The sequence below is a fragment of the Athene cunicularia genome, assembly GCF_003259725.1.
Source record: "Athene cunicularia isolate RWA chromosome 1 unlocalized genomic scaffold, athCun1 chr1_part2, whole genome shotgun sequence".
NCBI classification, from domain to species: domain Eukaryota; kingdom Metazoa; phylum Chordata; class Aves; order Strigiformes; family Strigidae; genus Athene; species Athene cunicularia.
The window spans coordinates 32342653-32370385 of record NW_020799092.1 but is presented as its reverse complement, the minus strand read 5'-3'; the positions used below and the strand labels follow the sequence as shown (position 1 = coordinate 32370385).

Genomic DNA, 27733 nt, shown 5'->3' with positions numbered 1-27733 from the left:
GATAGACATTGAGTCAGAGCAGGGCATGCTGCTCCAGGTATTAATTGCTTGTAAAGGTACGAAGCACCTGGTGGGGAAGGAAACAAATGGTCTGGCTGAAAAGCTTAAAAAATAACAGAATAGTGTCATTCTGACTTCTGTGTAAAGGCAAGTGCAGGACCAGCACACATGTCCGTAGGTTTGGGCTCCCCAGCTGACTCAGAATCCCAGAATCATCTAGGTTGGAAAAAACCTTGAAGATCATCCAGTCCAGCCATTAACCTAGCACTGACAGTTCCCAACTACACCAGATCCCTCAGCACTGTGTCGACTCGACTCTTAAACACCTCCAGGGATGGGGACTCCACCACCTCCCTGGGCAGCCCATTCCAACACCCAACAACCCGTTCTGGAAAGAAATGCTTCCTAATATCCAGTCTAAACCTTCCCTGGTACAACTTGAGGCCATTCCCTCTTGTTCTATCACTTATTACTTGGTTAAAGAGACTCATCCCCAGCTCTCTTCAACCTCCTTTCAGGTAGCTGTAGAGGGCGATGAGATCTCCCCTCAACCTCCTCTTCTCCAGACTAAACACTCCCAGTTCCCTCAGCCATTCCTCATAAGACCTGTGCTCCAGACTTGGTGGGTGCTGTTGCAGCCTGGGTCAGGAGGAACCACATGTGCTCTTATCATAAGGGTGCTGCTTTGCAGTCTCCTTTCCTCCAGGGTTTATCACAACCAGATGTGTTAGTGTCTTCATCAGATGCTCTCTCCCAAGCCCAGATCCCACTGTTGGATCCTGTGCTCTCTCTGCTCACCTCACATTGGGCTGGGATGGCCATTCAGTAGCCCAGCCTGCCATGCATGCTTTGCAAACCTGTGCACCCCTGCTCGTTGCAGGGCCAGGGACTCATAATCTCAATGGCATTCACATCTGAGTGAGCACCCACAGAGGCATGGGATGTGATGGTACGGCTGGCCCTGCTTCTGCATCAGATGCAGCCACCCAGGTGCTGGTCTTCAGGAGCAAGCTTTGGAAAAGGCAGAAAGCTTCCCAATTCCCATGGTGTCAAGCCTTTACAGCAAACAGGCTGGACCTTAAGAAAACTCTGCCTCTCCGAGGTCCCCCCAGGTCCCATGGTGGCCCTGATGCCTCTCGGCCGGGCAGAGCAGGGTGTAGACCCTCTAATGAACAAGCTGAACAACTAAATGGCCAGTCTCAACAGACTGAGGGGAGGGAAATGGGGTCTTTAATAACTTGTTTCTCAGTGCACCCACTTAGGTAATACCTTTTTTTCCATATTCCTTTTTTTGCAGAAATGTAATGAAAGTCAGACCTAAGTGCTTCAAAAACCTTGCCTCAGGCTGATTGATCTATTCTCTTTCAATAGCATTATAATGATTACCCCCCAGAACAGCTCTGGTTTAAAAAATCTCTCCATCCTAGCTTTATCCCATTGAAGAAAATCTCTTTTTTCTTCTACATAATTCCATCATGACAGAAAAGATTTTTATGTGTTGGAAACAACAAAAGAAGGTGAATATTAGCAAGCCCTTTCTTGCAGCCCATAAGCAGAGAGGTAAGTTTTTAGTTATAAAGAAATACTGTGACAGCTGAAAACAGGAGAAAGACAGGACAAGAAGTAATGGAAGTGGTGACAGGTGAAAAACAGCCAACAGACAGTCTACACCGTGCAAAATTAATGCCTCTAAGAGCTGTACGAGGGCCAGATGCAAGACTGCTGTGCCTTGTAAACTCCTCATCATGCCACAGATTGGTTGGGAGCCAGGGCTGCGAAGCCTGCCCAGCATCTCTGCTGGAACCCGAGGTAGAGTGGGGAAATGATGTACCCAGCCACGGGGATTTCTTCAGCATCTCAGCACCTTTCTGAAGACAGGATGTGATCCCCACACATCAATAGGGGAAAGAGGACATTTTTTCCCTTGCTTTTCATTCACCTTGATTTACATTTAACTGTAAGGCATACCCACTTGGGTCATTCTGGAGCATCGCTAAGTACACAAACACAATTCCCAGTACGTCTCACTCCTTTAAGCATTCACACGGCTCTTGATTCATTTCAGCAGCAAAGCCTTCTCACACCATTTTTCATTTTGTCATGGGGTCTTTACATCCCAGTTCACTTTCACACTGTTTCCCTTCTTAGCTTGACAGCCCTGTCGCAATGTCAGTCATTAGAGGGCACAATGCAAACAGTGTTACAAAAGTTGACTTCTGTAAGATAAACGAGCGACTGATTTCTCTATACAAAGACAGTTGCTAGGGCATGCTTCCTTCCAGAGCCTTTTGTTGCTGAATTATAACCTTCCAGCACTTCCTTTCAGATTGCAAATACATAGGGTTTTTTCTTTAGTTGAATCCTATAAAATACTTTGCCCCCTATTTATCATGTTCTAAAATGTTGGGCAGTGAGAAAGAAGTGCTGTGTCAAGGGAAAAGTGCTTTCAGTCCCCTGTTATGAATTGATTTATATTGCAAGAACTCACCCACTATATAGAGTCCAACACAAATGCACACTAAAAGAAAATCAGTGTTCCAAAGACAGAGTAATAGGCTAAATAGCTGGGAGGGACAACTGCCTTTAATAGTTTCTTTCTTGGAACTGTTAAAATGGTATTTTATCTTCTTTTTTTTTTTTTTTTTTTTAAAGGAAAACCACAGCATTCACGCTGAGTCTCTAACGACAGCTTTTACACTGTGTTGTGCTTGAGCCACTGTGCCAATTTTAGAACCAATGCCTACTGGCTGCTGTCAGCATGCGGTGAGGTATTCTTTCCCAAAGCACCAGACAACCAAATTTACGCATGAGAAAATTCTCATATCCTATCTCATTCTTGTGAAAGAAAACAAAGCTTGTTGTCCGGGGCGTGGGGGCTGTCTGGTGCTTTTTTTTAAATTCCTTGTACAATAGGCTTCTGTCAGTGCTGCTGGAGAAGACCTTCTGCATCTTTTGATGTCAGTAGCACGGTAACAATTTATAACAGCCACTGGGTTGGCTACATGGGAAGGGGGAGAAATATTCACCCTGCTTGACTATACAGAAGTGCTTTAGCACAGTAGCTCAGTTTACCCCGGACCTCAACCATACGGTATCCTCCCACCCCTTCGTAACTGTGGAAGGAACCTGGAGAGATCAGCTGGTTAACCTGGGCACATCAAATGCATGCCTAAAATTAGGTGAGGTATATTTGGGGTTTGGTGCCTAGTTGCTGGACAGCTGCCAGAAAGCAAGTTCAGATGCATTCACTGATCAGGTACCTGAATTGGTTGTTCAGTCTAGAAATTAAAGCACAGTTCTTGGAAAAGTTGTTGACTCACACTGATACAGCACCTTGAACTACTAAAGAAGTGTATAAGCATAATTGCAGCAGTACTATTTTGGTATGGCAGCAGCACTACACCAAACTGCTGTGGGCACATGTCTTAATTCATTGAAGTTTCTTCATCCCTAAGTTCTAGTTTCCCACTTCCTTTCTTCAGAGCAAAGATAGCTGCTGTATCATGTTATTAAAACTGTCATTAAGGGAAAAAGAAAACAACAGGATGAACAAAACCAGACTGCTTCATTTGTTTTCACTCTGTTCAATGCACATGAAAGTTGTGCAGACAGGGCTGCTCTAGCAGGAGTGCAGGAAAGGAAAGGAAAAACAGAGTGGGAAACATTAGATAGTTGATAATGCTGGATTATCAATGAAACAGTGAAGCCATCAATTGATAGAGGGATCTCATCTCATAGCGGTAAAAGCAGGGAAACCCCAGCAAGGACATAGACCTCTAAGACTGCTAACTCAGGCCAACTGTGAAAAACACTTAGCTGTTGCAGGATACCACAGTCAGGGAGGGCCACGGGGTCTCTGAGATGGATGAACTCTCACCATGAGACAGAACTGCACAGATCAGGTGAGCTATCTCCAGGTTTGCCTTCCCACTCTGGAGTACTAAATTGCAAGATTCTACTTATCTCCAGGCTGATCTCTTTCACAAACCTTGCCATAGTTACAAGCAGGCCATGGGGATGCTTTAGCTTGTAAGGGGACAAACATACACTGCAATCGCTCCATGTGCAGAGATACTGGCAAGGGGTGAGAGGCTCCTATGCTACAGATCAGCTGAAAAAACAGTCCTTTCATGACCAGTGAAGATCAGGAGGGATCTCCTGTGTATGTGAATTCATTTCTCTACTCACATTGGTGGTTTGCCATGTAATGCAGCTCACAGACTGATCCAACTGCTTTTCATGGTATGGCGTGAGGTGTGTTTTTCTGTGCACATTTTTTTCTTAGGCATGCATTGGGCTGTTGTTGATGGGATTTGGGTAGTGACCCTTTGAATAAATATGGGATGACCAAGGAAGAGAAGAAAGTGTATCTGTATCACCCTGAAAGCTGTCTGTTGTACTCAAGTGTGTAACAAGGAACAGTCAGGATCATACTACCCACGAGGAGCCACCCTTGCCACCACTGAAAGGCAGCCAGGTCTTCTCTCTAGTCTTGCCCTGCAGCTCATACTCTCCCCTAGAGCATGAGCTCTAATGGTATACTCAGAATTCACCTAAAGGTTGGCGTGGCATTTCTGATGCTCAAAGAAATCCAGAGATTTCCTACATAAATCCTTTCTCCTTTAGGAGTGACTGCCATGGAGAGGAGCATCACAGAGAATTTCACAGTTGGATGCTGGTGAGGGCACAGAAACAAACCCATTCCCTTATCAGGGTATTGCTTTTTGATGTGTGAGGGTAATATGAAATATTTTTTCTCACAGTGAATGTTTAGACTCTGTGAAGTCCACCTTTGCTTTGACTCTCTTCAGAGGGATTGCAAAAGGAGGTTATCCCACGCCAGTGAACAGATCTAGAGCTGCTTCTGCGGGGGTGGAAGGAGCCCCTCTTCATCCATGAAGCCACCCTGTTGACATCCCACCTCCATGCCCTGAGGATGTCCCAGGTCAGTGTGGCCAAGCTGGACTTCTAGCCTCCCTTCAGCTACTCAGAATCTTTACCTTCAAAACTGTCAGCTTCCCAGCACATGATAGCACAGCCCTTGAGAAAAAATGCATCTGATGGGAGGAATCCCACAGCAGTGAGCGGGGCTGATGTCCCAAGCTGAATGAAGCATCCTGTCCCCTGGGCCAGGTCACTGCACCAAACCTGTTTGAGCAGCAGCCATCAGCATCCCTGGTGGCTTTCCCAGATGCTCTCTGGGTGAGATGGCCAAAATTGCTTCTGGTTGCTTTGTGAGATCTGCCCAAGACCCAGCAGCTATGCCCACTGCTGCCAGGACACCCCAGCTTACTGCCCAGAGCAGCCCAAGAGAAAAACAAATATATCACATCTAAGTCTTCCACTGGCCAAGCAGGGAGTAAAACTAAGCCTGCAGTTAGGATTTTGCCTGTGGGCTGAGACCAAGTAGGGGTTTAAGAAAACTTGCACATACATTTTTCAGAAAAGTTTTGGGTTTTTTTAAAGGATCTTAAACTTGCTTAATTTTTGATGTTAACTCTCTAACTTAGGGGATATTCTTTAGGAGTGCTCTGGTCTAAATAAGCATAAAATCAGATACAGATTTTATAATTGTACTGTAAAATGGTAATGTGCTTTCCAGCTCTTGCCTTTCTCAGTTTAACAGTGAAGGTTCTGCTAAAACCACATGTAGATAATGTTACATAAAGACAAGACTGAAATCCCCATCTCACACTTGAATGACTGACGGTAATTTTTCAGAATTATCTTTTATGTGATTTTTTTCAGGTGAAATGTACAAAATGCTCCCTCTCTGAAATCTTACTCTCTTTTCAGAAGTTTCTCTGAAATCTCCCAGCTAAGCAGCCACAGACCCCACAATCTTTTGTCCTTTTTCTGTTTATTCACACACATGTCGCTTGCTATCATCTTGGATATAATCCTCTCTTCCCACCTTGAAACAACAGACTAGCAAACGCCAGCCTTATGTGCAAGAGTGGGGTGCCAGCACAGTCCCTGAATCGCAGCAGCCTCATGCCAGGCAGGAGCCTGGCACAGATCGGGCTCAGCCCCAGCTGCCCTGGTGCTACGATGGAGAAAGTGGTATTGGGACAGGAAACATCTTACCACTCCCTGCCTCTCCCTGCAAACCGTGTGGCTATGTCACCCCTACAGTGGTGCATCCCTTATGAGACATGGAATAAGCTGTAAGGCACAGTAAAATGAGTCAGCCTCATGGCAGAAACGTCACCTTTGGGACTCCTGCCACATACACACTTATAACCGGAATTGAATTTCCAGTCCCCTCGGGGCCAGTGCAGGGGCTTGTTGCTATTTCTTGCTTTGGTTTTCAGTGTGATTTTGGCACTTGATTCTTCCCACAGCACTGTCTGTTACCTGCACACTATGGTTTCCATAGGCTACAGACATACCAGAAGTGTATTTGCCTGCAAGCTCTGTTACAACTCTCAGCTGTGTGCTGGGGCATGCTCCCATGCAATTGTATCCCACAGAAATAACCCTGAGCAAACAGCTCCTTTCAAAGACTTTCACTCAGGGAACATCTGTGGAAAGCAAAGCAGTACTACTTGAAACAGCCTTATCAATCGTAGCACTGCAAGCCTTCAAATTAGTGTATTTTCAAGATGTTGCAAGACTACCTCTATTAGAAGGAAAACTTGCTGTCTGCTTCACGTCTAAGACCATAATTTAAGTGAGAGTTCCCTGAAGAGCTGGAGAGACGCCAGACCTCCTTACCTCTAGTAACTGCCTTATGTGTTTTTTATGATCTTTCCCTTTGTAACATTATTCAGCACAGTATGTTTGACTGCTCTGTCTTTCCCTACTGCTCCTCTGCCAGCAAAGGCAGGACTTTCAGAGCCAGCCAAGATGGGCAGAAAGGACAAGATGTGTTGGGGGCAGTGAGTGTCCCTGGACTGGCAGGCATGCAACGCATCGGCCACTGCTGTGTCCATCACTTCCCCAACACTTTAATGGCTCTTGCTTCTCTGGGACATGGGAGCACTGGGGTTTAGGTCTTTGTGGGTCCCAAGGGATTTTAACTCAGAGTTCTTGTGATGGAAGTCCCCTTGAAACAGAGGGGATTGAAAGGCAGCCACTGTAGTCTTTATCCAGAGAAAGATACTGCAAAGGGCGATGGAAAGCCTGGGTGTGGGAGCCAAAACCCAGTTCTCTGGCTCCTCAGTTCAGGACCCAACTCGATATCTGAGGATCCTCCAGAAGCAACGGCAATCACAAGATGCCTAGTACCTTCAGAGAAGCTATCATCCTTCTTTGTCATCAAAATACCCTGCATTTATTATCTTTAAGATATTGTAAATTAGCATTTTGGGGAAGAAGGGAGTCAGCAATGTTGATTTTTTTTTAAGGATCCACCTGAAATAAACAAATTACTGTGGAGCACCCTTCATGGATAAGAGTCCTGGGGGACCCCACACCAAGGTACAAGGGAAGCCCAGCCTTTCAGCCTGACACAGAGACTACCTCCTTTGTAAAGATCACTTTTACTCACTGTGCTTGGAATTCAGGGCATCACGCATCAAATACCATGTACTTGGACCTATACCGTACTCCATACCATCCCTACTACTTTTAAAGTTCTGTTTTCCTGCACTGCAGATGTTGTTGGGTGCATGTACGTACCACATGGAAAACACCAGCCGCCTTGATAGGCTTGAATCCGTTGACAGGGATGCAGTGGTCAGCATGGCCATTGCAGAAGCAGCTGCCCTTCACAATGAAGTCGTAGACGGCGTAGTGCAGGGGCAGTGGGGGCTGCAGGGACCAGGGGGCTGGGCTGGTTGGAAGGCAGGGGCAGCCCTGCCGCTCCAGCAGCTGCACCCGCAGGTTGGTGATCTTCAGCTGTGCTTGGGCTTCTGCGCTGTATGGGTCCTTCATGGTGTAAGGCGGCGACAGGGCTCGGTATATCACCTGGGCAGAGAAACATGGCAAGGGAAGCAGAAAGAAGGATGTCAGTCAGCCCCACAGTGGGCCAGGGGGTGGGATGGCAACGGGAGTATCCTCTGGGAGCATGCACCAGACTCTTGTGATGCTCCTCCTCTCTGAAAGCCGTGCAAGTAGCAAATCCACCTCGACCCTGGTATGTGCAAAGTGACCCCCCCGTGATCCCCTATGTCCCTTTCCACACAAAGTCCATACCCTAGGGGTGTCAAATGACATTTCACCATTAACTTAAAGCAGAGGTCGGTGCTGCTGGTACGCAGTGTGGCCCAGCACAGGGATCAGCAGTCCTGCAGGCGATGCTCGGGTGGAGGACTCTTCATTAACCTTCTCTCCTCCAGAATGGGTGTATTTTTTAACAAATAAAGCTCAGACTTCCAAATATTTGGCTCCTATCAGTCCCAGGCTGTTTCCTAGCTGAAAAGTGATTAGGTGTGGCAATTAGTGACAGCAAGCTGATAGTCAAGAAAACCGAGATAAAAAAGGAAGAAAAGTGGGGGTTTCTGAAGTTTAAACAAATACTTATCAGTCAGTCTTTATTTTAACTTTGGTCCGACTGAATAGGTAAATATTGGCTCAAGTTGAAAATTGAGAGCGCTAGATAAAAATAACCAATTTTCTTGAAGAGGTTTATTTTAAAGTTGTTGGTCTGGCTGCCTATAGTGAGACATCAGAAACAGCATATACTTCATATAACTACTATTGGCATAAAATGACACATTTATGGCACATGTATTAGTTACTGGTACATTCAACTGACAGCGACACTTTCCATATAGTTAAACAGCTCTTCACTGAATAGCCACTGAAGGCTTGATGAACTACAATATTTATAAGCACCACTCAATCGGTCACTTGATGAGTGTCTGAGGGTGTGACACAGCCTCATGTCTCAATGCACTACTGCCTACAGTGGCTTAACACCTCCTCAAACCACCCTGCTGCCACGCTTATAACCACCCATGCCACCCAAAAAGCCAGCCAGCCTGCTATAGACAGCAAGGAAGTATGTGGCAGTGAAGGGAGACCATCTTTTTTTGCCAGGAGGTGCTGCAGGGTGCCAGGCAAGAGGCAGTGTATGAGTCTGCCAGCAGCGCTTATGGTGATCACCCTCCTCTCCCCCAAAAGGATGCGGCTGATGCACCTCAGCTGATGAAGGCTTCCTTTTTATTTCACCAGGATTCACAGATCCTTGAAATAATGACCCTGGTTTTGCCACCTCGCCTGCCCATAGGCTTTGGCAGCCAGCTGCCGCCTCCACCAGCCCCACCACTGGCTGGCCCTGCTCCTGGCTGGGACCTGGTGTTTCTCCAGAGCTGCCAGGATCCAGTCGGAATAAGCTTTGTTCTGGCCTGGAGGGAGATTTAGAGCCCATTTTGGAGCTGAATGATCACTGGCCTGCCAAGCATGGTTGCGACCAGCATGCTGGTGACAGCAGAGCTCTGACATGCTGGTGGCAGGTGCTGTGTGCTGTCAAGCACGTCATGGATGCAGCCCCATGTCACCACGCCACCATCCTGCAGATGCTCCCTCCCAAAGGTATTCCAGTATCTTCTGCCAGAAAGACATCAATAAGGGAGAAGATTAACTAGGAGACGTGGTCAGAGGGAAGGCTGGTGAGTGGTACACCCCTTGTGTGGAAGCCTTGAGTCTGATGAGGGATATTAATAAATAGCAACACATTTTAGAAGTGGTGGTTTTTTCCCTCTCTCTTTCATGAACATATGGAGTTTTCTTCTGCTTTCCTACAAATATCAAGCAAATATGAACAGAAACCCAAGTGGATGCAACTATCAGGCCCTGCACCTCTTCCCAAGGTTTTTTATTTACCCAAATTTAAATCAATGTCATTCTGGTCACATTTACTCATTAGTGGCTTTGTGAACACAAGATGCTTTCAGATATGGAAAGGAAACTCCTTGGGAAACATCCAAATTGGAGATATCGATTTCCTTTTAGTGGAGATGATGGAAAACACTGGGCTGAGAATTTTCAGTAAAAACTAGCATTTTGGGTTCCTTGTGATTACATAAATTGCATCTCAGAGAATTCTTTGTTCATCCTGATTCAGATGAGAGCAGCGAAGAAAATAAATGGAAAAATGTATTCTGGATGCAGCTGCAGACTTTCTTCTCATCATTTTCAGTATTTCTTGTTTATCGATCCCCATTTAATGCACATGACTGATGCTTGTAGTTCCAGTAAAGACAATTGCAGCAAGGAAATCAATAAGCCCGAGAGCCTTCATGCTGAGAGAGTTAAACCTTGCCTGTGTGGAATTCAGGGGGAGTTATGCTCCTGATTTCAATGGAGCCAGTATTCCCTCTCAGGCCCTAAAACTTTACAAACATTTCTTTTTATGGCTCCTTGAAAACACTGATGCTAAACATGAGCCCTATCTGTAATTCCCCAGGGCGGCAGGCTCTCAGCTGCTCCCCCGGCTGCCCCGTATTGCTCCGGCTGTGCCCAGCAGCCTCCGTCCCGGTTTCAGAGCCATGCTGCACTCTGCAGCAGTGCAATGTAACGGGGCGAGCCTGTCTCAGCACTGCCAAGACAGTAAACACCCTCATCTCTCTTTCCCAGATGCTACTAGCTCTACTTTAATAAAATACAAACCAGTCATTATAACATGTAGGACACCATACAAATAGCAGTTCTCTGCTCTGCCCCAGCAGATTAAGCTTGAGCCCCCAGAGGCTGTTTAATAAGGTCAAGGGCATGTTTCTCAGCAGGATTTTCCTGTTCAGTCATTAACCTCATTGATTTATCCCCGCCCGTCTCGGGAGTCAGCACATCACTGGGGCCACACTACCCTCATACAGCTGTTATGGGTCTGCACCCCTGTGCTGCCTAGCACCCCAGCCCCACATACACACATGAACGGGTACCAGATTTCCTGCTTTTACCTGTCTTTGGACTTTTCTGTGCAAATTACACTGAAAGGACTGTCCCCAGTTTGCAGTATCCCATCTACAAACAGGCCATGGTTTGCACACCAAACCTGATCGGTTTTTCACACATACAGTTCTGCTGGCGGTCTCCAGCCACTGCAGAGGCTTCCTCAACCAAAATATTGTTTAGTTTTAATGGCGTAGGGCAAGCACGTAGGCAGGATTTGAGAAGTACATGCTGCCAACATACACGTGTATCTGACGATGGGATTTTACAAGCCCATCATTTCCCTGATGTCACCAGGCAGGACTTCAGTCCCACTGCCCAGCTGGGGGCTGCTGGCTCCTCTGATGGCCTTTGTTGAGCCAGAGCTCCCCAGCCACCCTGGGACACTTGTGGTGATATGCCCAATCCACAGCCATCATTTTCTCTTCCTAACAGATTCCAGTAGCCCTCCAGGTTTATCCTGATAAAGCTACAAAGAAAACATGCATGCCTGGCTCAACTCAGGGACAGAAACTCTCCCCAGTGGCTCTGCCACCACAGTCATGGTTTTGGCTGACATGGGCATATGTCATGTCAGCTTTCTAGCTGTTGGGGCAGTCCCTCTGCCAGACACAATGGGGGGATGGCAGTTCCCTCCCACCCCCTGGAGAAATCACTGCCTGCAGAGCAATCAAGTCCATTAGTCTTCCTATCCCCAAACCACTGGAAGAAATCATGCCCAAGGGTCCTGCCAAAGAGAGCTGTGCTGTCATTACACAAGGGAGATAAATAGCTCAATGAGGTAAGGGAGAACATACTTTTAGATGGATGATTCCGTTTCTGTTTTGACAGAGCATGGCCTCTGCCAGAAGAAATCTCCGCCACATTCAGAGGAATGCACCCAGCCCCTTGGTAAAGGAGCAATGGCAGCAAAACCTGGCCATTTGCCTGCAGCGAGACTCACCAGAAAGCACACCACAGTGACCAGACCTCCAGCTTCCCCACTCCTCTGTCTGCATGGCGGTGTCTCACTGACAATATGTCAAAACCCAGAGGTACAATGCTGGGCAGACAATGTGACTTCCCCCAGTAGTCAGAAGAATGTATGACAACAAAGAGTGGGAGGCCTGGATCTTTACACCAGCAGCTCTTTAGTGCATGCACTAACCCAAATTTTCTATTTTGTAGAACAAATAGGAAGTAACAAATTGAAAACCCATGGCACTTCTGTGATAGACATGCCATAATATATCCTATCAGAAAGATATTTCCATTCCCAGTGCTGTTAGCTCACTATAAATGTTATGGTATTTAGGATTCTTCTTAAACACAGTCCCAGGAACTGAATCTTTATCTCAGTTTCCTTTTAAAACTAAGTATCTAGCAATATCTCATATCTGAGCAGCAAATGTGACTAACCAAGAGGCAAATAAAAAGCACCTCTGTCTTTAAAACAAAATGTCCAGTATTTGGAGTAATGTTCCTTCCATGTCACATGGAATTAAGTTATCGAATTCCATGTTCTATAAATGCAACATTTGCATGAAGCAATATCAATAGAGGAGTGATTTCAAAGTTGCACAGGGATTTTTTTTTATTTTTTTTTTTTTGGTGGGGGAGAAGTCTCCCTACACAGCCAAATAGGAACTGTAGACTGCAATCCCTGAGTGAGGAATGTTACTGCTATGCCTTGAGAGGGTTGGTTTCACCTGATCCTCCCAGTGAGAGGCCTGGCAGCAGCAGGAGAGAGCCCACTTTGCTCCCAGGGGTGCAGGAGTGGAGAAGCTGCTCTGCAGTGCCTTGCGCATGCCATGGGGTAAGAATACTCCGCTCTTCAGCCAAACTGTTCTGGATGTCTGCAGTTTGAGCACATAATTACATAGACACCCTCTAATAAATTTCCACAGCATTTCTATTTCTTTATGGGCTGTCATAAGCAACTCCTGCTCTGTTGATTACTTCACATGTTTTTTGTCTTAGCAGTACAAGAAGCCTTAGCTACTTGCCATTCCACAGATGCAGTAATGTAGCCCTGTATATAAATAAAGCAGCAACCATGAACATGGTGCACTCAAGTAACCGCTTGCACCACAATGACCTCAATTTATAAATACATAAAAGTCCTTTTGCAAGAAGTACCCTAGTATGTTTACACGCAAGAGGCAATGAAAGGACATCTTTATATATATCTCCACAGTAGGAAGGAAAATGCTAATGAATGATGCTGAGAGCAACAAAATAGGCTCTGAAGTCAAAGTTGCCTGAGGAAGTCAACAAAACCGCTGAAAGATTTGCCACCAGCAAAGCCTTCTCAATGACTAATGGATGCATCTTGGACCACTACAGCCTCCACTCACCACAGCTGTAAGGGCCCAGACCTTTGTCAAGATACAAGTGTCCACAGCAATCAAAAGGTGCCCTTTGGGATGCAAATGCCCACAACATTGAAGAGACATGCTTGATCCACAAAAAGCTTCTGTCTCACAGACCTTCAGAAATAGGCACACCTACAGAGGCCATGGACAGGGACCCGCAGTTCCCATGTATGTGACCCTTCCCTGGGTCCCCACACCTGGCTAGAGGTGCCATGCTCCAACCTCCAACTGGGAGCCTGGCCTCAGCCAGAGTTTCTCTCCCTGAGCCTGGAAGGCATTAGAAGATGGTTCACAAAATGACAACACCAGAAAATTAAAAACAGAGGGAATAAATGTATGGGAGACTCAAGAAGTGATTATACATGTGAACAAGCCAACAAATGGGAATACAGCAGAAATAAAAGCAATAAACAAATACTAAAAACATAACTACATTTTTATTTGGTTGTAAATGAAAACCAAGGTTGTAACACTGCATGAGTGGTCTGTGGTTTCTTTCCAAAAGAGATTGATGGATTTTACCTGAATCATCCAACCTGGATGCATGAAGCACTCTAGAATAACGATGTATCTGTATTAGTGATTCACCCGTTTGGCTCATGGGCATTTCATAAATTCAGTACTGCTTTATTTGATTTTTGCTGGTGATTTTATTCCTTTCAACGTATTTTACAGGAACACAGGAAAAAATAAGAATAAAAAGAATGTAAGGTTTGATGTTTTCTCCAAACAGAGAGACAGCAAAAGCAACAGAGGACATGCACCACCTTCCAAAAGGGCATGTGATGTCTGGGTAAGTGTTTAACAAAAAAGTCAAGGGTTTGCACTAGGAGTTTGCAGTGTCTCTTGGTACACAGGCACTAAATAAATGTGGCTAATTGGCCTGTATTATGGGGCCCTGCTGAATCTCCATCTCCACTGGAAGCAATTTGGTTTATTTAGTGCCTGGACAATGCTCTGAAAATGTAGTCAGTTAAGGTGGTGGTGCTCTGCCAGCACATCCAGGACCTCATCACTTTGCCTCCTGAAAAATTCCCCTCGAACCCAGCAAGCAACCAAGGTTAGGCACTGGATCTAAGGTGAATGGGAGCCCTTGTCTCCCACTGCCTAGCTCTGGGATTTCCAGCTGTGTGTCCAGCATCTCCTAGCACATCTGCTTGTGCCCACAGGCTCCAGCTGTTGCTCAAGCCGCACACAGCTGCAGAGGAAGCTGAGATGCTCAGTGCTATACCTGCTGCCCAGTTACTGCATGCCTGTGCCCCATTCCTCTATGCCTCCCTCCGTAGCCAGCCCAGCCCGTCCTACAGCCTAGGCCCTCTCCCATAGGGACTACCCAAAAGCAGCAACTGCTTTTAGCCTTGGCTGTCTTGTTCTGAGAATCTTAGCTGGGAAATTTTATTAGGTCAATTAAGCTTTCCTTCTCAATAGATGTAAAAGTCAAAAGTAGTAGTTTCACTTAGTAAGCACTATAGAAAGCTCACAGGGGTGAGTTTTAAGGCAATAAGGCTCATTTGTAGAAATGAGTAAATGAAAAAATAATAATAATGATGCAACAGTGTGTGCTCACTGGGACTATCTATGTCAACCTTTCACAGTGTCTTGTCACACCATCCAGAAGTTATACAACCTTACAAAGACTTCAGGAGGAAAATCCAGCTATTTCAAATAACTGGCCCTTGCGGGAGTCTTGGCAAATTAATTTATACCAGGACAAATTCTATCTTTGGGGAAATTCATGGCATTCTGTCATTCTCAAAAGCAAGAAGCTATAGGGGAAGCACTCCTACTCACATGAAGCAGCTGGCTGGTGGTGGGCTGGAAAAGGAACGAGGAAAGCTAGGCAAGAGCCTCGGGATTTCTCCAGGATTCTTGACATCTGCGGCAATAATCAATCAGACAAGAGCCATCTTCTCAGCTTTCCTTCAACATTCTGCCTCACAGTTTCATTAGATGAAAATGAAACACCGCTAGGTCATCCTGCCTTCATGCAGACAATTATCGCAGAATTAATATTCTTACCAGAAAAATGTCTCTCCTGTTCAAAACAGCTCAAAGCATTTGGATTTCTTCACCTCCAGTTAACAGTGCTTCTCCAAGAATGGATAGTTTATTCCACAATGGCTTCATTTTGCCTAATCACTACTTTCACTCAACAAATAGATGTAAACACTGTTTCTTGGCTCACAAAGCATCATCCAGATGCATAATATCATCAGCTATGCACTATCTAGGAAAATAATTACTGCTTTTTTCTCATCTTCAGAATCAGGCTGCACTATCCTGCATAGGAAAACGAACCAACACATTTCAGCTGATGAAATGAAGTCCTTTGAGCCATCAGCAAGAAAGATGGTATTTAAATACTCTTCCCTCCAGCAATTCCCCTCCTTTCCCTATCCCCACAAAGATTTATGTTCTCGGCCCTGACCTGATGGCAGTACCTGTTGTGCGTATGGAAGACCAAGAAAACCTGGAGCTACCTCCAAAGAGCCAGACAGAGAACTGGATTTGCTTGTTCATAGGCAGGGCTGTAAGGAAAGCTGGCTCACTCCCCAGAGCTGCAGAATAACCCCTTTCACAGTTTCTGAGTGCGACACACCACTGCAAAAGCCTGCAAGGCAGCAGGTTAGCATTTCAGTAACTGCAACAGTACTAAGGATCAAGGGGATTTCTTTCAGCCTAAGAGTAACCCGGTTTCATGAATACTTTTCAATTATCTATAGTGAAAAGGCTTTGTGTTTATAGACCTGTCTGCTTAAACCATCTAGTTACCATGAGCTACACTTAATTTTAGGAAAAAGAACACCTGTCTGAATTATATGCAAATACACACCATCAAAAGGTCACGAGAAACAGCACTACCCTTTCAACCCATGCCTATAGATTTTGACCACAGCAATGAGGGACACTGCAGAGAGACTAGTGATAGAGATGAATGGCATTTGTGTCTAGTAAGTTTGTTTTTGGACATTAACTTATTTTCTTCCTGGAAATGTTGCCCAGGGAGAATTTGAGGACTTCACCATTTGTGTAGGATTTTGAATGCTGGTAGACTGGATATCTCACACTGACACCCATTGTGCATGGAGATTAATATCAGATTAAGTCCCCATGAGCTTTTGATCCAAAACTTCTGAGATGTGTCAATTCACTGCTTTAGGTTAAACACTTCCTGTGTAACTGGTTGTATCCAGGAATCCCAAAGAGAAACATGGCAGCTGTACTTTCCAGACAGTGAACTGGGAGCTGAATAAGTGAGCCAGTCCTCCCTTCATGCCAGAAATGAACTGTGAAATGAAGCAGTGGGGTGCAGTGCCTGAAGAGAGGCTCTGGCTGCACCACTAAAATGCCATGGCACTTTTCTCAAGAGAAGCAATAGTCCCACTAACAAGGCCAGATGCCAATTTAGAGAATTAAATTCTGCCTACCCAAATTCCTCTTGTTTCATGTGGGTACAGTGCTCTTCACTTCCTACATAAGAAGTTTGGAAAGGGTCTCCTGGAGCCCTGTGACCGATTCCCTCCTGTTGTTGGCAGCCTACAATATATCCCCTTTCACAGACTGGTCAAGCTCCCTCTGAGGAATAATTTGTTTTAGCCACAACTGGATGCCACTCCAGAGTCCCTGATCCGCAGTTGTTAGAAACTTGCTGTTCTAAATGGGGGACTGTTGATACGCAGAGTTAAGCACTGGCTATGCTCCATCCCAGAGGCAGCTGCATTTCAAGAGCTGGCCAAGCAGAGGGCTAACCTCCAAGTGCCAAAAGCACTGGGAAAGCCAGGGAGAAAAGGAGACGATGAGGCCTTTCTGTGGGCTAGCTGTAATGGGGGAAATTATGTGGAGGATCACCAGGCAGGGTGGAGAAGCATCTTGCTCCTCGCCTGCCCTAGGCCTCCAGAGATGCTGAGCACCTGGGAGGCCCAGCAAAAGGACACGTCACTCCTCCAGGACTGCCCACAGTAGAGAGGGAGGGATTAGTCACAACCAGGCCCAGAGATCTGGCAGTATCATCGCTGGTACTCCACCAGCATGGAGTATGGAAAACTTAAAAAACAGGTGCCGGTGCCCAGAAAACAGCAGTTCTCTTGCTCAGCCCTGATGGTGACTGAACTCTAGAGGGGAAGTATCTTCCATGGTAAAATTCTCCGTAGACCAAAGGTTTATCTCCACATGTGCCCAGAACAGCTCTCATCTGCTGTCCTCCCAGGTACAGGTAAAAAATCAGCTCAGGTTTCCCCCTTTTTCACCTGAATCTTCTTTTTGCTGCCACATTATTTAAAGGGAGATGCTCCCCCCACCCCACCATGTTAAAACCCGTGGAAACCCCACACAGGGCTTGGGAAGATGGGCTTCCCTGACAGGAGGGAAAGCTCAGGGGCCAAGCCAAGAGATGCCCCTCACCACAGCTGTCAGCAAGATGGCCAGTGGGGGGATGGCAGTCCACTGGTGTGCCACTGCTGCCATCACTGCCACAAGCAGTGAGCGCTGTGTGCACTGGCTGGCAGGCACGTATCCCCCTTGGCTCTCATAAACCCTCCCCAGCCACCCCATGATGGATGCCAGCTGCCACAGCCTGGGATTTCTATGTTTCTACGTAATTTCATTGACACCAGCTTGACTTCGTCTCATTAACTATTCCCCTAGAAATCATTATTTTTGTGCTTATGAAATAATGCAGCGGGCCCCCCCCCCCCCCCTTTTTTTTTTTTTTTTCTTGCTAAATTCACCGATACAATGCAAAGAGCTGGTCCGGACCTGGCCATCACCTCCATCAGCTCTGTCCCCTAGCTGAACAGACCCTCCTTTGCATGTGGCATTTCTGTACAGAGCCTGACAGTTTGCGTTTTCCCAAAGACAGAATGATCAGGAAGATGCTGTTAAAGAGGTTTTTGTTCTACAAAATGCACTTCTACAAAGTGTTAAGATGGGACTTGAAGACATACTTCCCTAGCCATGTCCTCACATGTCCTGAGCACTGCTAAACACCAGCCAGAATCTTTCTTTCCTTCTTGTCAGTTTGGGCCTTTGTTTTCTCTCTGTGCAGACATCAGTGGCAGAGGACAATTAAAAAAGCCACTTGCAGCTCTCTAATGGGCTCATGTCCGAGGCTGTTTTGAGGTTTTTCTTACATATTTGCCCAGGTTCTTAGTGGAATGCCAAGTCCTGCAAGTGGCTGAACTCAAACCCATAAGGTCTTTTGAGATCTTGGAGCAATGAAGATGTAGCTTCGGTTAAGGACAGCAATGATAAGCTTAAAGACTAAGCTTATTGAGGCCTAAAAGACAGGCAAAAAGTGGGCAAAATCTTCTAGGCTGCAACAGAGTGTTTCTACAACCCAAAATTAGGGCTTGAAGACAAAAGTCACTGAGCATCTTCAACTCCTGTTTATGTCAGCAAGTGTTACAATTCCTCACTGTTTATCAGGACCAAACTTGTGAGTAGCAGGACACAACTTACTTCTCCTCTACACAGCTAATTTCAGGTACAACCAGTAGGACTGGTGTCCAAATCCTTAAGGAACAGAGGCGGGCTGCACGCAGTAACCATGCAAGGCAAACCATTTGAAGGTTCTTCTGCTAGAGAAGACATATGAAATCAATAAAATGCTCAGTAAGACACACACCCCACAGTAAAACAGTGGTATGTGATGTTTCAAAAGTTAAAAGCGCGTTAGAATTTGTTGCTGGAATACAGTCAAACTGCAAATACGCCTCTCCTATTAATAGCAAGCAGCAACAATAGCTGAGGTGTCCAAGTGATTTATTAGCAGTATTCTGAATAGATGAACACTCAAATAAGTTACTAATTTACTAAAATCAAGGAGACTCTGCTTCAGTAAGTCCTTTTATCCTGGAGCTTGACACTCAGGCGAGTTAATCTGAATTGACCACAGATGGGAATGTAAAGTGAATGAGATAATGGCATTGCAGAGTGGACAGTCACTCTTGCTTACAGTTAAAGAATTAACATCTGCTAAGGGCCCCATGTCAATGAGACCTTAACAGGGATCTCCAGCTGAGGACAATTTTAAGATTAGAGTATAAAAGAAGAAATATTATTATATCTGAATTATGGGAGGGAAGATAGCCTTTTGTGCATACTAATAAAATTGGCATTCCTGTCTGAGCATGAAGCTGAAAGAGTTTATTTCTGCATCTTGCTTACTTAGATTGAATTACATTTGGCTGGTGAATCCAGTTCTGATTTCCCTTGCAATGATGTGGCTGAAGGGTTACACCCTGGAAAAAAGTGGAAATAATCTGGATTTGTAGCACATTTGTATGATCCAGGCTAAAACTTGGCCTTAGCCTTTCTCTTAAAACTCTGATGATAGAAGGTCAGCATTTATAGGTTTCTGCCTATGCTAAACAAACTGCTGCTGTGAAACCATTAATTTACTAAATTATGAATGTGGAAAGTCTTTTATGACCCTTCTGCCTGCAGCTGACCTGAAATTATTCCCTGACAGGGAAGAAGCTTCTTGTCCCCTTCACAGCGTTGCAAATCCAACCCCTCAAATTGGCAGATGCTTGAAGCTCGCTGGAAACTGAGGTTGGTTGTACTGAGGCTTCCACCTCCTTCCCACTTCTCCTTCACCTGTACTGGCCAGGCCCCACAACGGGGACAGCCTGGCCCTAGGACCCTGAAAGCAGTGCCAGCCTGCTGGTGGATTTCTACACAGGATGCAGTGAGTGCCTGCGGGTGCCAGGGCAGGAGGTGGGTATCCACCACTTGCCTCTTTTCCTCTGTTCCCTACAGAGAAAGGGCTCAGTTGTTTTGATTGGCTCTTGGATCCTTGCAGATAAGTCATTGCTTTCCTGGCTGCTGAAAGGGGGGTTCTTTTTTGCATGAGGCCAGACTGTAGGCAGGCTGCTCCGGTATGGGGCTCAGCTGGGCAAATTCTCTGAGCACATGCTGACCTGTGAAGTCATGCTTACTTCCACCGAGAAAGTCTTTAAGACCAAACCCAGGCATCAGTGCAGTGTTCTTGGCATCACTACCACATCATGCAGCCTTCAACCTCTTTCTTATACAGTTTTGTCTAGTTCTGTCCTTTCCTTCCTAATCCCACCATTGGGCTGTTGATCCTCCAGCTCATGCCTGCTTCAGAGTGGAGGGCTCATGCATCCAAAGCAGAGGATAACCACACATGTTTTTGCAGCATCAGGGACTGGTAGCAAAGAAGAGCAGAGACATACCCCTGCTGAGGTGACTTTACCCATCAGTTGACTTGCCAAGTGTCACACATGGCATGTGACATTACCTGTTCTGGCTCACATCGCTTGGGTGACTGCAGCATGGTGCCACCCTCTGAGCACAGATTGGTCTCCCAGTGCTCTCCACCACTCCAGTACCACCACCCGAAGGGAAGCCCAGAGCCGCTCTACTACAGAAAAAGAAAGGCGTCTCCCAGAGCCATTTCAGCATCTCTCATTTCTCCAGCAGCTCCGAGCTCTGGATCTTTGAAATGAACCTAGAGTCTTGGCAGCTTGCTTTCTGCGCTATTATAAATCTCCTCAAGATCAACATCATTGCAAGGTGCGATGAGGTAGTATTTTTGTCACAAGAGTTGAACTAAGCACCTAAGAATGACTCGTGATGATAAAGGGCAGAAGAAATGCAAAAAGACTGATCTTTCTTTTCAATAAAAACTGAAGGAAATACACCTTTGTTCCAAATTAAAACAGGTGTTTTATTCAAAAGAGGCCATAAACTCCTGAGTAGTATGAGCTTCTGTATGCTGCTGCCTTGAAACAGGGCTTGCAGGCACTGTAATGATCAGCTGAAATGCAGGTGGATCAGCACCACTTGCTCTTTGCAGAGGGCTAAAGCCAGAAACCACCAACCCAAACAGCCACAGGTCTGTGACAAGCTCTGATGCCATTTGGTGTGAGCTGCCATCTCTTGAGGCCTTGTCTGAGGCAAATTGCTTATCCAAGGGGATGGGTGGCAGAGTGACCACGCTGCCAGCAGCCTGCAGAGACTCCACCGCCACACAAAGTCCTGCAAGCCCTGACTGTGTCTGGAAATGCACATGCGGCCTTGAAATGTTTGAAGTGGAAGAAAGTGATATACAGATGGTGTGATTGATACACCGTTTGTTACAGTTACAGTCATTGCAGTTTAAAACCTCCAAAAAGTTAAAAATCCAGTAGCACTCACAGAATTTATGTTTGTGCTTTAAAGAAAACTGCCTCAACTGAGCTCCAATTAAATAACACCCTTCAGACTTGGACATTTCAGATGACTGCGTATTTAAAACCACTGGTTCAAGTGAAATTACTGTTTCCATATGTCTGAAATTAGGTGCTACCAGAAGTGGAGTAAAGCACAACATAACTCCATATGGAATACAAAACTCTGTTTCTTTAGGTGAGATACATGCTGCTATTGGCAGTTACAAGTAATTGCTGGAATGTAGCACACTGTAATAAATTAAATGTGATATTTGCTAAGCATGCAGACTTGCCATCTGGTCACCAGAGAGCTGCTGTTAACTACTTTGCAGGTTAAAAGTGGTATTTAAGTGTGGGGAACTGAAGTTTGCCATATAAATAACATCTTATAAGCTCCAGTACCTCGGACTCAACATTTGTTTAAAACCTGGAATAATTAGATGATCTTGACTTTTACAGCTTCTTTGCAACAACAGAGACTGAAGCAATGCCAAAAGAAGAGATCCTACAGGAGCAAGCTCAGTAAACAGCCTGTTTCTGCAGCGTGCTACTGCAGATGCATCAAACACCATTGCATTCCTCTTCTTCTTGAGATGAGCATTGGTTTCTACAAGACCTTGATCCTACTGTCCCCACGCATTGCACCAACCTGCAGAGGAGCTGGACCAAGGTTGGAATTTGCACAGGTTCTCGCCAGGCACAGCCCCCATCCTGGTGGATCACTGGCATGACCACAATGAAAACTGCACTGGGGTGCTACCTACGTGGGACCCAGCACAAACGGGGCAGATACTTCCCCGAATGACAGCCTGCGTTTCTCATCCTCGAGAACGATCCCTGGCAAAGGAGCGCGCAAGTCAGAGTACCCCAGACATGTCCTGCTAGCTGGCCTGAGAGCTGTAGATTTCAGTCCGTACCCTGTATCACACGCTAGCGTAGCTTTATGATTCAAGTAGTGGGACACAGAGAGAGGCTGGCAGAAGGGCTGAGGGCCTGGAAAATTCCCAGTGGGGTACATCCATCCTTTCTTTTGTAAGTCCCACTTTGTAGTTAGCCCTGATTCAGAACCACAGAATGGTCTAGGTTGAAAGAGACCTTCAAAGATCACCTCGTTCCAACCCCCCTGCCATGGGCAGGGACACCTTCCACTAGACCAGGTTGCTCAAAGCCCCGTCCACAACCTGGCCTTGAACACTGCCAGGGAGGGGGCAGCCACAGCTTCTCTGGGCAACCTGTGCCAGTGTCTCACCACCTGCACTGTAAAATATGTCTTCCTTATACCCAATCTAAATCACTTTCAGTTTAAAACCATTGCCCCTTGTCCTGTCAGAACAGGCCCTGGTGAAATGTATTTTTCCATCTTTCTTAAAAGCCCCTTTACATATTTCACTGTGAAAGGAAGTTCAGGCAGCTTTTTCAGGGCATGAGCAAAGAAAGGTAGAAGAGAGGAAGGTAGCAGTTTCTCTCACCAGCCATCTGAGCTGGGCTAATGAAATAACCATTCTGGGTCTGTTTGGCAGGTCAGGAGATCCTTGCTTCTGAGATGACAAGAGCATGGAGTGGCTTCCCCTAGAGCAGGACACGGGCTGCCTCCCAAAACACAGCTAAGAGATGCGCATTTCTGCAGAGCGCGTATTTCTGCAGAGTGGCTTCCTAGACAGAGCATGGCTAGAGGTGACCCCGAATGACTGCAAAGGGGCCTGAACAGGTGATTCTTCTCAGACATGAATGCTGGTCTCCAAAGACCAGGCTTTCACCTCAAAGCCAGTTCTCAGCAGAAACTACAATGGTATAACTGACCATCTTGATTCAATAATCAGATTTGCTCCTTTCTCTGTGTTAGGTCAAGGGGGAATTTTGATTAAACTTTCAGACAAGCTCACTAAATTAGGCCACTAGAGGGAGCAGCCATTAAAGTCCAGAGCTGGCCACTGGGGACACGTCCTCATGGGTGGGGACCCTTGGAGGCAGCCCTGCAGCCGTGCCTCCCAGGGGAGGGTCTCCAGCACAGTGAGACAGGCTAAGGCACCTAAGGGAAGAGTATTATTGGTAGCACCTCCAAGTGCATGATTTATTATCTGCTGTTTCTGATACTGAAAAGAATCTTTTTCACATCTATTGTTCACATATATTTTTCCTCTTAGCAGATGTGATGTTTTTCTTAAATTTTTTCGTGTGCATTTCACATGAGAATAAGCGTGCACAGAGGAAAAAAAAGATGCGGTATAAGGTTTCTTAATTGCCTGGTTAATGTGGCTTACAGGAATGGTACTTCAGTGTAGCTATTCTGAATGGTTACACACTTACTTCTCAGTGAAGGTGGCCCCTATTAAAAGTGAATTTGGTGACCATTAATTTTAATGTAGTTGCATTTTGGTCTGTCGGACTGATTTGCATCACCCCAAAACCACACAACTGCCAGATCTGGAGAAGACCGTCAAGAGCGATGTTCCCTTTGGTTTTTCCGGAGGAACTGGCAGCATTTGCTGCATCTGCAGTTGTGCAGGGGTGTTTCACTGGGTGACGGGAGAGGTGGTTTTGGAAAAGAGGGGGATTAGTAGCTCAGCAAAGCAAGGGACAGGGTGGTGCCTACATCACCTAGGAATTAATTGTGTTAAATCACCTTGTGATATAAATGTGATGACAAGGGATGCCAGTGCAGCATTGGAGAGGGAAAAGGGGCTGAAGTGAGGGCTTTCTCTTCTCGACTCCGGCAGACCTACCTCTCCTCCAGTGCAGGGGAAGGGACTTGAATATCTGGAAGTGCAAATGGCTCCTCTCTGCCTCACATCATCCTCCAGCCCAAAGGTGGCTGAGCAGTTAGCAGCAAAGTATTTGTAAGGCTTCCATGTCTCGCCGAAGTCCTGGGAGCGCTCCAGCACCATGGCAGCTGGCCTGGGTGACTTGAAGACCAAAATCAAGTGGGTGAAGTAGAAGGCGGCTTCCAGGTCCAGCTGGATGGTCTCGTGGGGGGCATCCTGGGCCGCCTGCCACCAGGTTCGGGGCAGGCGGAAGGGTGAGTCGGCCATGGCGGCAGGGGGGTGGGCCAGCCCCGCGTGGGCTGCACTGCACTGGCCGCAGGCAGGGCGCTTGCAGTGGTGTTGGGCGTCCTCGGTGTAGGCACAGAAGGACTCGGTGACATGGCGCCCGCAGGCCGTCTCCGTCCGCAGCACCCGCCCGTGCGCCAGGTTGCCCATCCGAGGGTTGCAGGCCTTTTCACAGGGGCTGCCCGCTCCCACCACACTGCCCAGACCTGCAAGGCAGAGAGCGGGGAGATGAAGCCGGCTCCCGAGGTGGGTGCACCCCACTCTGTCGGAAGCAGATATGGCTCGCACACGCTTTTTGGGGACACTGCCCCTGCCGAGACCGTGTGCTGCTGATGCCCGCCAAGCCCAGGAGGGGCTGAGGGGGAGCAGGGAGGCGTGCTGCTCAGCGCTCCTCTCCACCGAGCTCAGTGTGCTCTATAAGAGCAAAACACACCAAACCCCCCTCAGGGCTTCCCTGCACTTGGGAAAATCCCTATCAAGAGTTGTAGAGCAGAACAGGCAACAGGCAGGCAGACAGATGGTTCCACCTCACCCTCCTGCCCTGAGGGACCCAGAGAGGGCTGAAGCTTCGGGGCAGTGACAGTGGCCATGCCACCCCTGCCCTGAGGCTTCCAAGGGGATTCAGGTGGTCCTGGGGAATGGGAGAAAAGCACAAGAAAGATGGGCTGCCGACAACATGGGGCAGCCAAGGTGGCATGTTGGCAGGACAGCATCGCTGCACCCCAGATCACCGTGCAGTAGATTGGGTGCCAGGGGTGTGAGAGCTGGTAGGAATATCTCCTGTCACCAGTGACCTCAAATCTTCACCACCTTTCCCACCCCTCCATCCATACCTCAGATCTCCCCACAGTCCCAAACTACTGCTGAGGTCAGGGTTCAATCGATGCAATGCTTAATTTTGGGAAGGCTGTCACTGGTGTGTGTAAAGAGGGGAAAAAAAAACCAAACCAAAACAAAACCACTTGGTTGAAATGATGCTGGCAAGCTGCCTCGCAGCTGAGGCTCTGTGGTTTTTGTTCAAGTTTCTCTGGAAGCCTTGTCGATTTAAAAATCCACAGTTAAAGTGTCAAAGAAAAATAAAATCACCATGGGGTTTGGTGTGAAACCATCTGCAATGTAACACTCCTGCTGCAGGAATGTTTGATTAGGGGCTCTCCATCTCTTTATTAATAAATGTAACAGTAGGTCAAGGCTGTATCTGATGAACCATAACTGTTTAACATAAAAAAAAAAAGCTCTGATGACTTGGATGGGGCAAGGCCAAAACATCTTTATCACCAGGCCAGTCATACATAGTCAGCTTTGTGCACCAATAGGGCTTATTCTTGGCATTTTTGTAATGTCCAAAGCTTATTTCAGCTTAGCATCCAACAAATCATTTATTTGGGTTTTTTCAGCTTTTGTCTATAATATCATAGTTGCAATCAAGCTATATTACACACTAGCAGAGGCTGAGCCTTCAGAACCTGACAATGTTCTCCACTCCTTCTGCTCCTCAAGAAACACCCTGTAAAGAAATAGTTTCTACCTCCAAAGGTCTATGCAAGTATTCTATATCAATTATTCAGAACAGATGTGGACGACTGCTTGTTATGCACCCCTTACAAAGCACTTCTGAATGTAGTCTCTGGATTTCACGGGGTAAGCAGTCTTGGAAAATTTTTAGTGAAATGTTCAGTCAAGTAGCTTCCTCAAGGGACCTGGTAAAACTCTGTCCGAGATGATCTATACTAACTGCAGAACATGTTTACTCTAGAAAAGTAAACAAATATCACTGTAAAATTAATGTAGTATCACTTATGTCTCCTGAACATCCTTTTCAAAGCGTTGTATAAACATTAACTAACCTACACAGCTCTCCTGAGGGGTAGGTAAGTAACTGCTATTATCATATTATCAGTTAGGCTTGCCACAAGTTGGCCTAATTTATGTCTTTGGCTGCTTTCCTGGATTCTTTGGCTACGTGTAACACAGAGCAGTCAGCCACTAAACAAATAGATGAACATTTAGTGTGGTTCCCTCAGTTACAGGATTTCAAAGCAGATTCAGGAAGAGGTAAAAAGAGCAGGGTTCAGTCAGCACCCTGAGCCAGGTTGAAATTAGTCTGTGTTCATCAAGTCCTTTCGGTTTTTTTTGTGCACCACCTATTACTGTCCCCGGGGAGGTAGTGGAGGAGGACCTGGTCAGTGGGAGGTTTCCTGGTGACTGGTGACTGCGGTGGCGATGACAGGGCTCTGCGTAGCTGTCACGGGGGCAGGGGCAAGGCTCTGCCTGAGCCCACCCAGGAGGGGTTGGCTACCAAATTCCCATGCAAGACCCTGGAAGCCGAGTGTATTCAGTTGCTCCCAGCTCCTAGTATGCTCCAGTCCCAGTCCCAGATGGTCACTGACTGCATTTGTCTTTGGGCCAGGCATGGAGGGTCCTTTCCTCACCTGGAGCCAGATTTGAGGCTAGGGACTTTGGCTTCAGTAGGATTTGAGAAATGCTGCTGGCACACATACCCCATTTCCACCAGGGGTGGGAAGGGGGGGAGAGGAAACCCCCTTTGAAAGGGTGTTTGTTTTCACTTGAATTGGAAAGAGTTGCATGACGGATGCAGAGCACTGCATGTTATGAAAAGTGACAGCTTTCTAGGGTAATGCTGGCTGCCACAAGGATTCAGTAGAAGGACAAATGAGAGCATAAAGATTTCCATGCTCTTAGCCACAAGCTCATGACTGCTCTGCCACAGCCCTGGAAAACGTGCTTTTCCATTCTTGCATTTAATGCATCTGCCCAACGAAATACTCCCATTCTATGTACTGTACATGCCACCGGGCTGGGATCTTCAGTAATGAGTAAGAGCATGCAGCGAATACCATGACTCACCTGTAAAACATCCATGGAAAATCATATGCTTCCTGCTTAAGCATTTTAGCAACACTTGCTTTGTGATGTTTCATTTATATCTTGTGCCTGATTAAATGTTTGTTTCCCATCGGGGCTTTTTCTTCTTTTTAAAGAAGAAAATTGGCACTCGGCTTGCGACCGGCCGAGGAAGCGTTATGCAAACTGTTTATGCCCAAATGTCTCTGGTGCGGCGCGGCAGGAGCCCGCTGCGGGCAGATCTGAGCGCAGAGTGTTTATGTTACGGGAAGGGGCTTTGAAAACGCCGCCCGCCTGGCCTGCGCTGCCCGCTTTGCCTGCCCTGCCCGTCCCCCGACGGCTCGGGGCATCGCCGCCCGCAAGCGCCGGCGGATCCCGCAGCCTCTCTCTCCTCCGCGTCCCGCCGCCGCACCTCCCAGCCGGGCCCCGCTCCAGTGCCATCCGCCCGGCC

General features: G+C 46.7%; 1 protein-coding gene across 1 annotated transcript in view; it reads right to left on the bottom strand.

The window, feature by feature from the left end:
- NTN4 (netrin 4) overlaps positions 1-27695 on the bottom strand; it is a 47823-nt gene extending 20128 nt beyond the window's left edge. Inside the window, exons 1-3 of the mRNA XM_026868265.1 lie at positions 27286-27695; positions 24094-24623; positions 7624-7911 (exon numbers count right to left, since the gene is read on the bottom strand). Of these exons, the coding sequence (XP_026724066.1) occupies positions 7624-7911; positions 24094-24623; positions 27286-27310 (843 nt within the window). The 5' untranslated portion in view covers positions 27311-27695. The remainder of the gene's footprint in view (positions 1-7623; positions 7912-24093; positions 24624-27285) is intronic.
- Between the last annotated feature and the right edge of the window lie 38 nt (positions 27696-27733).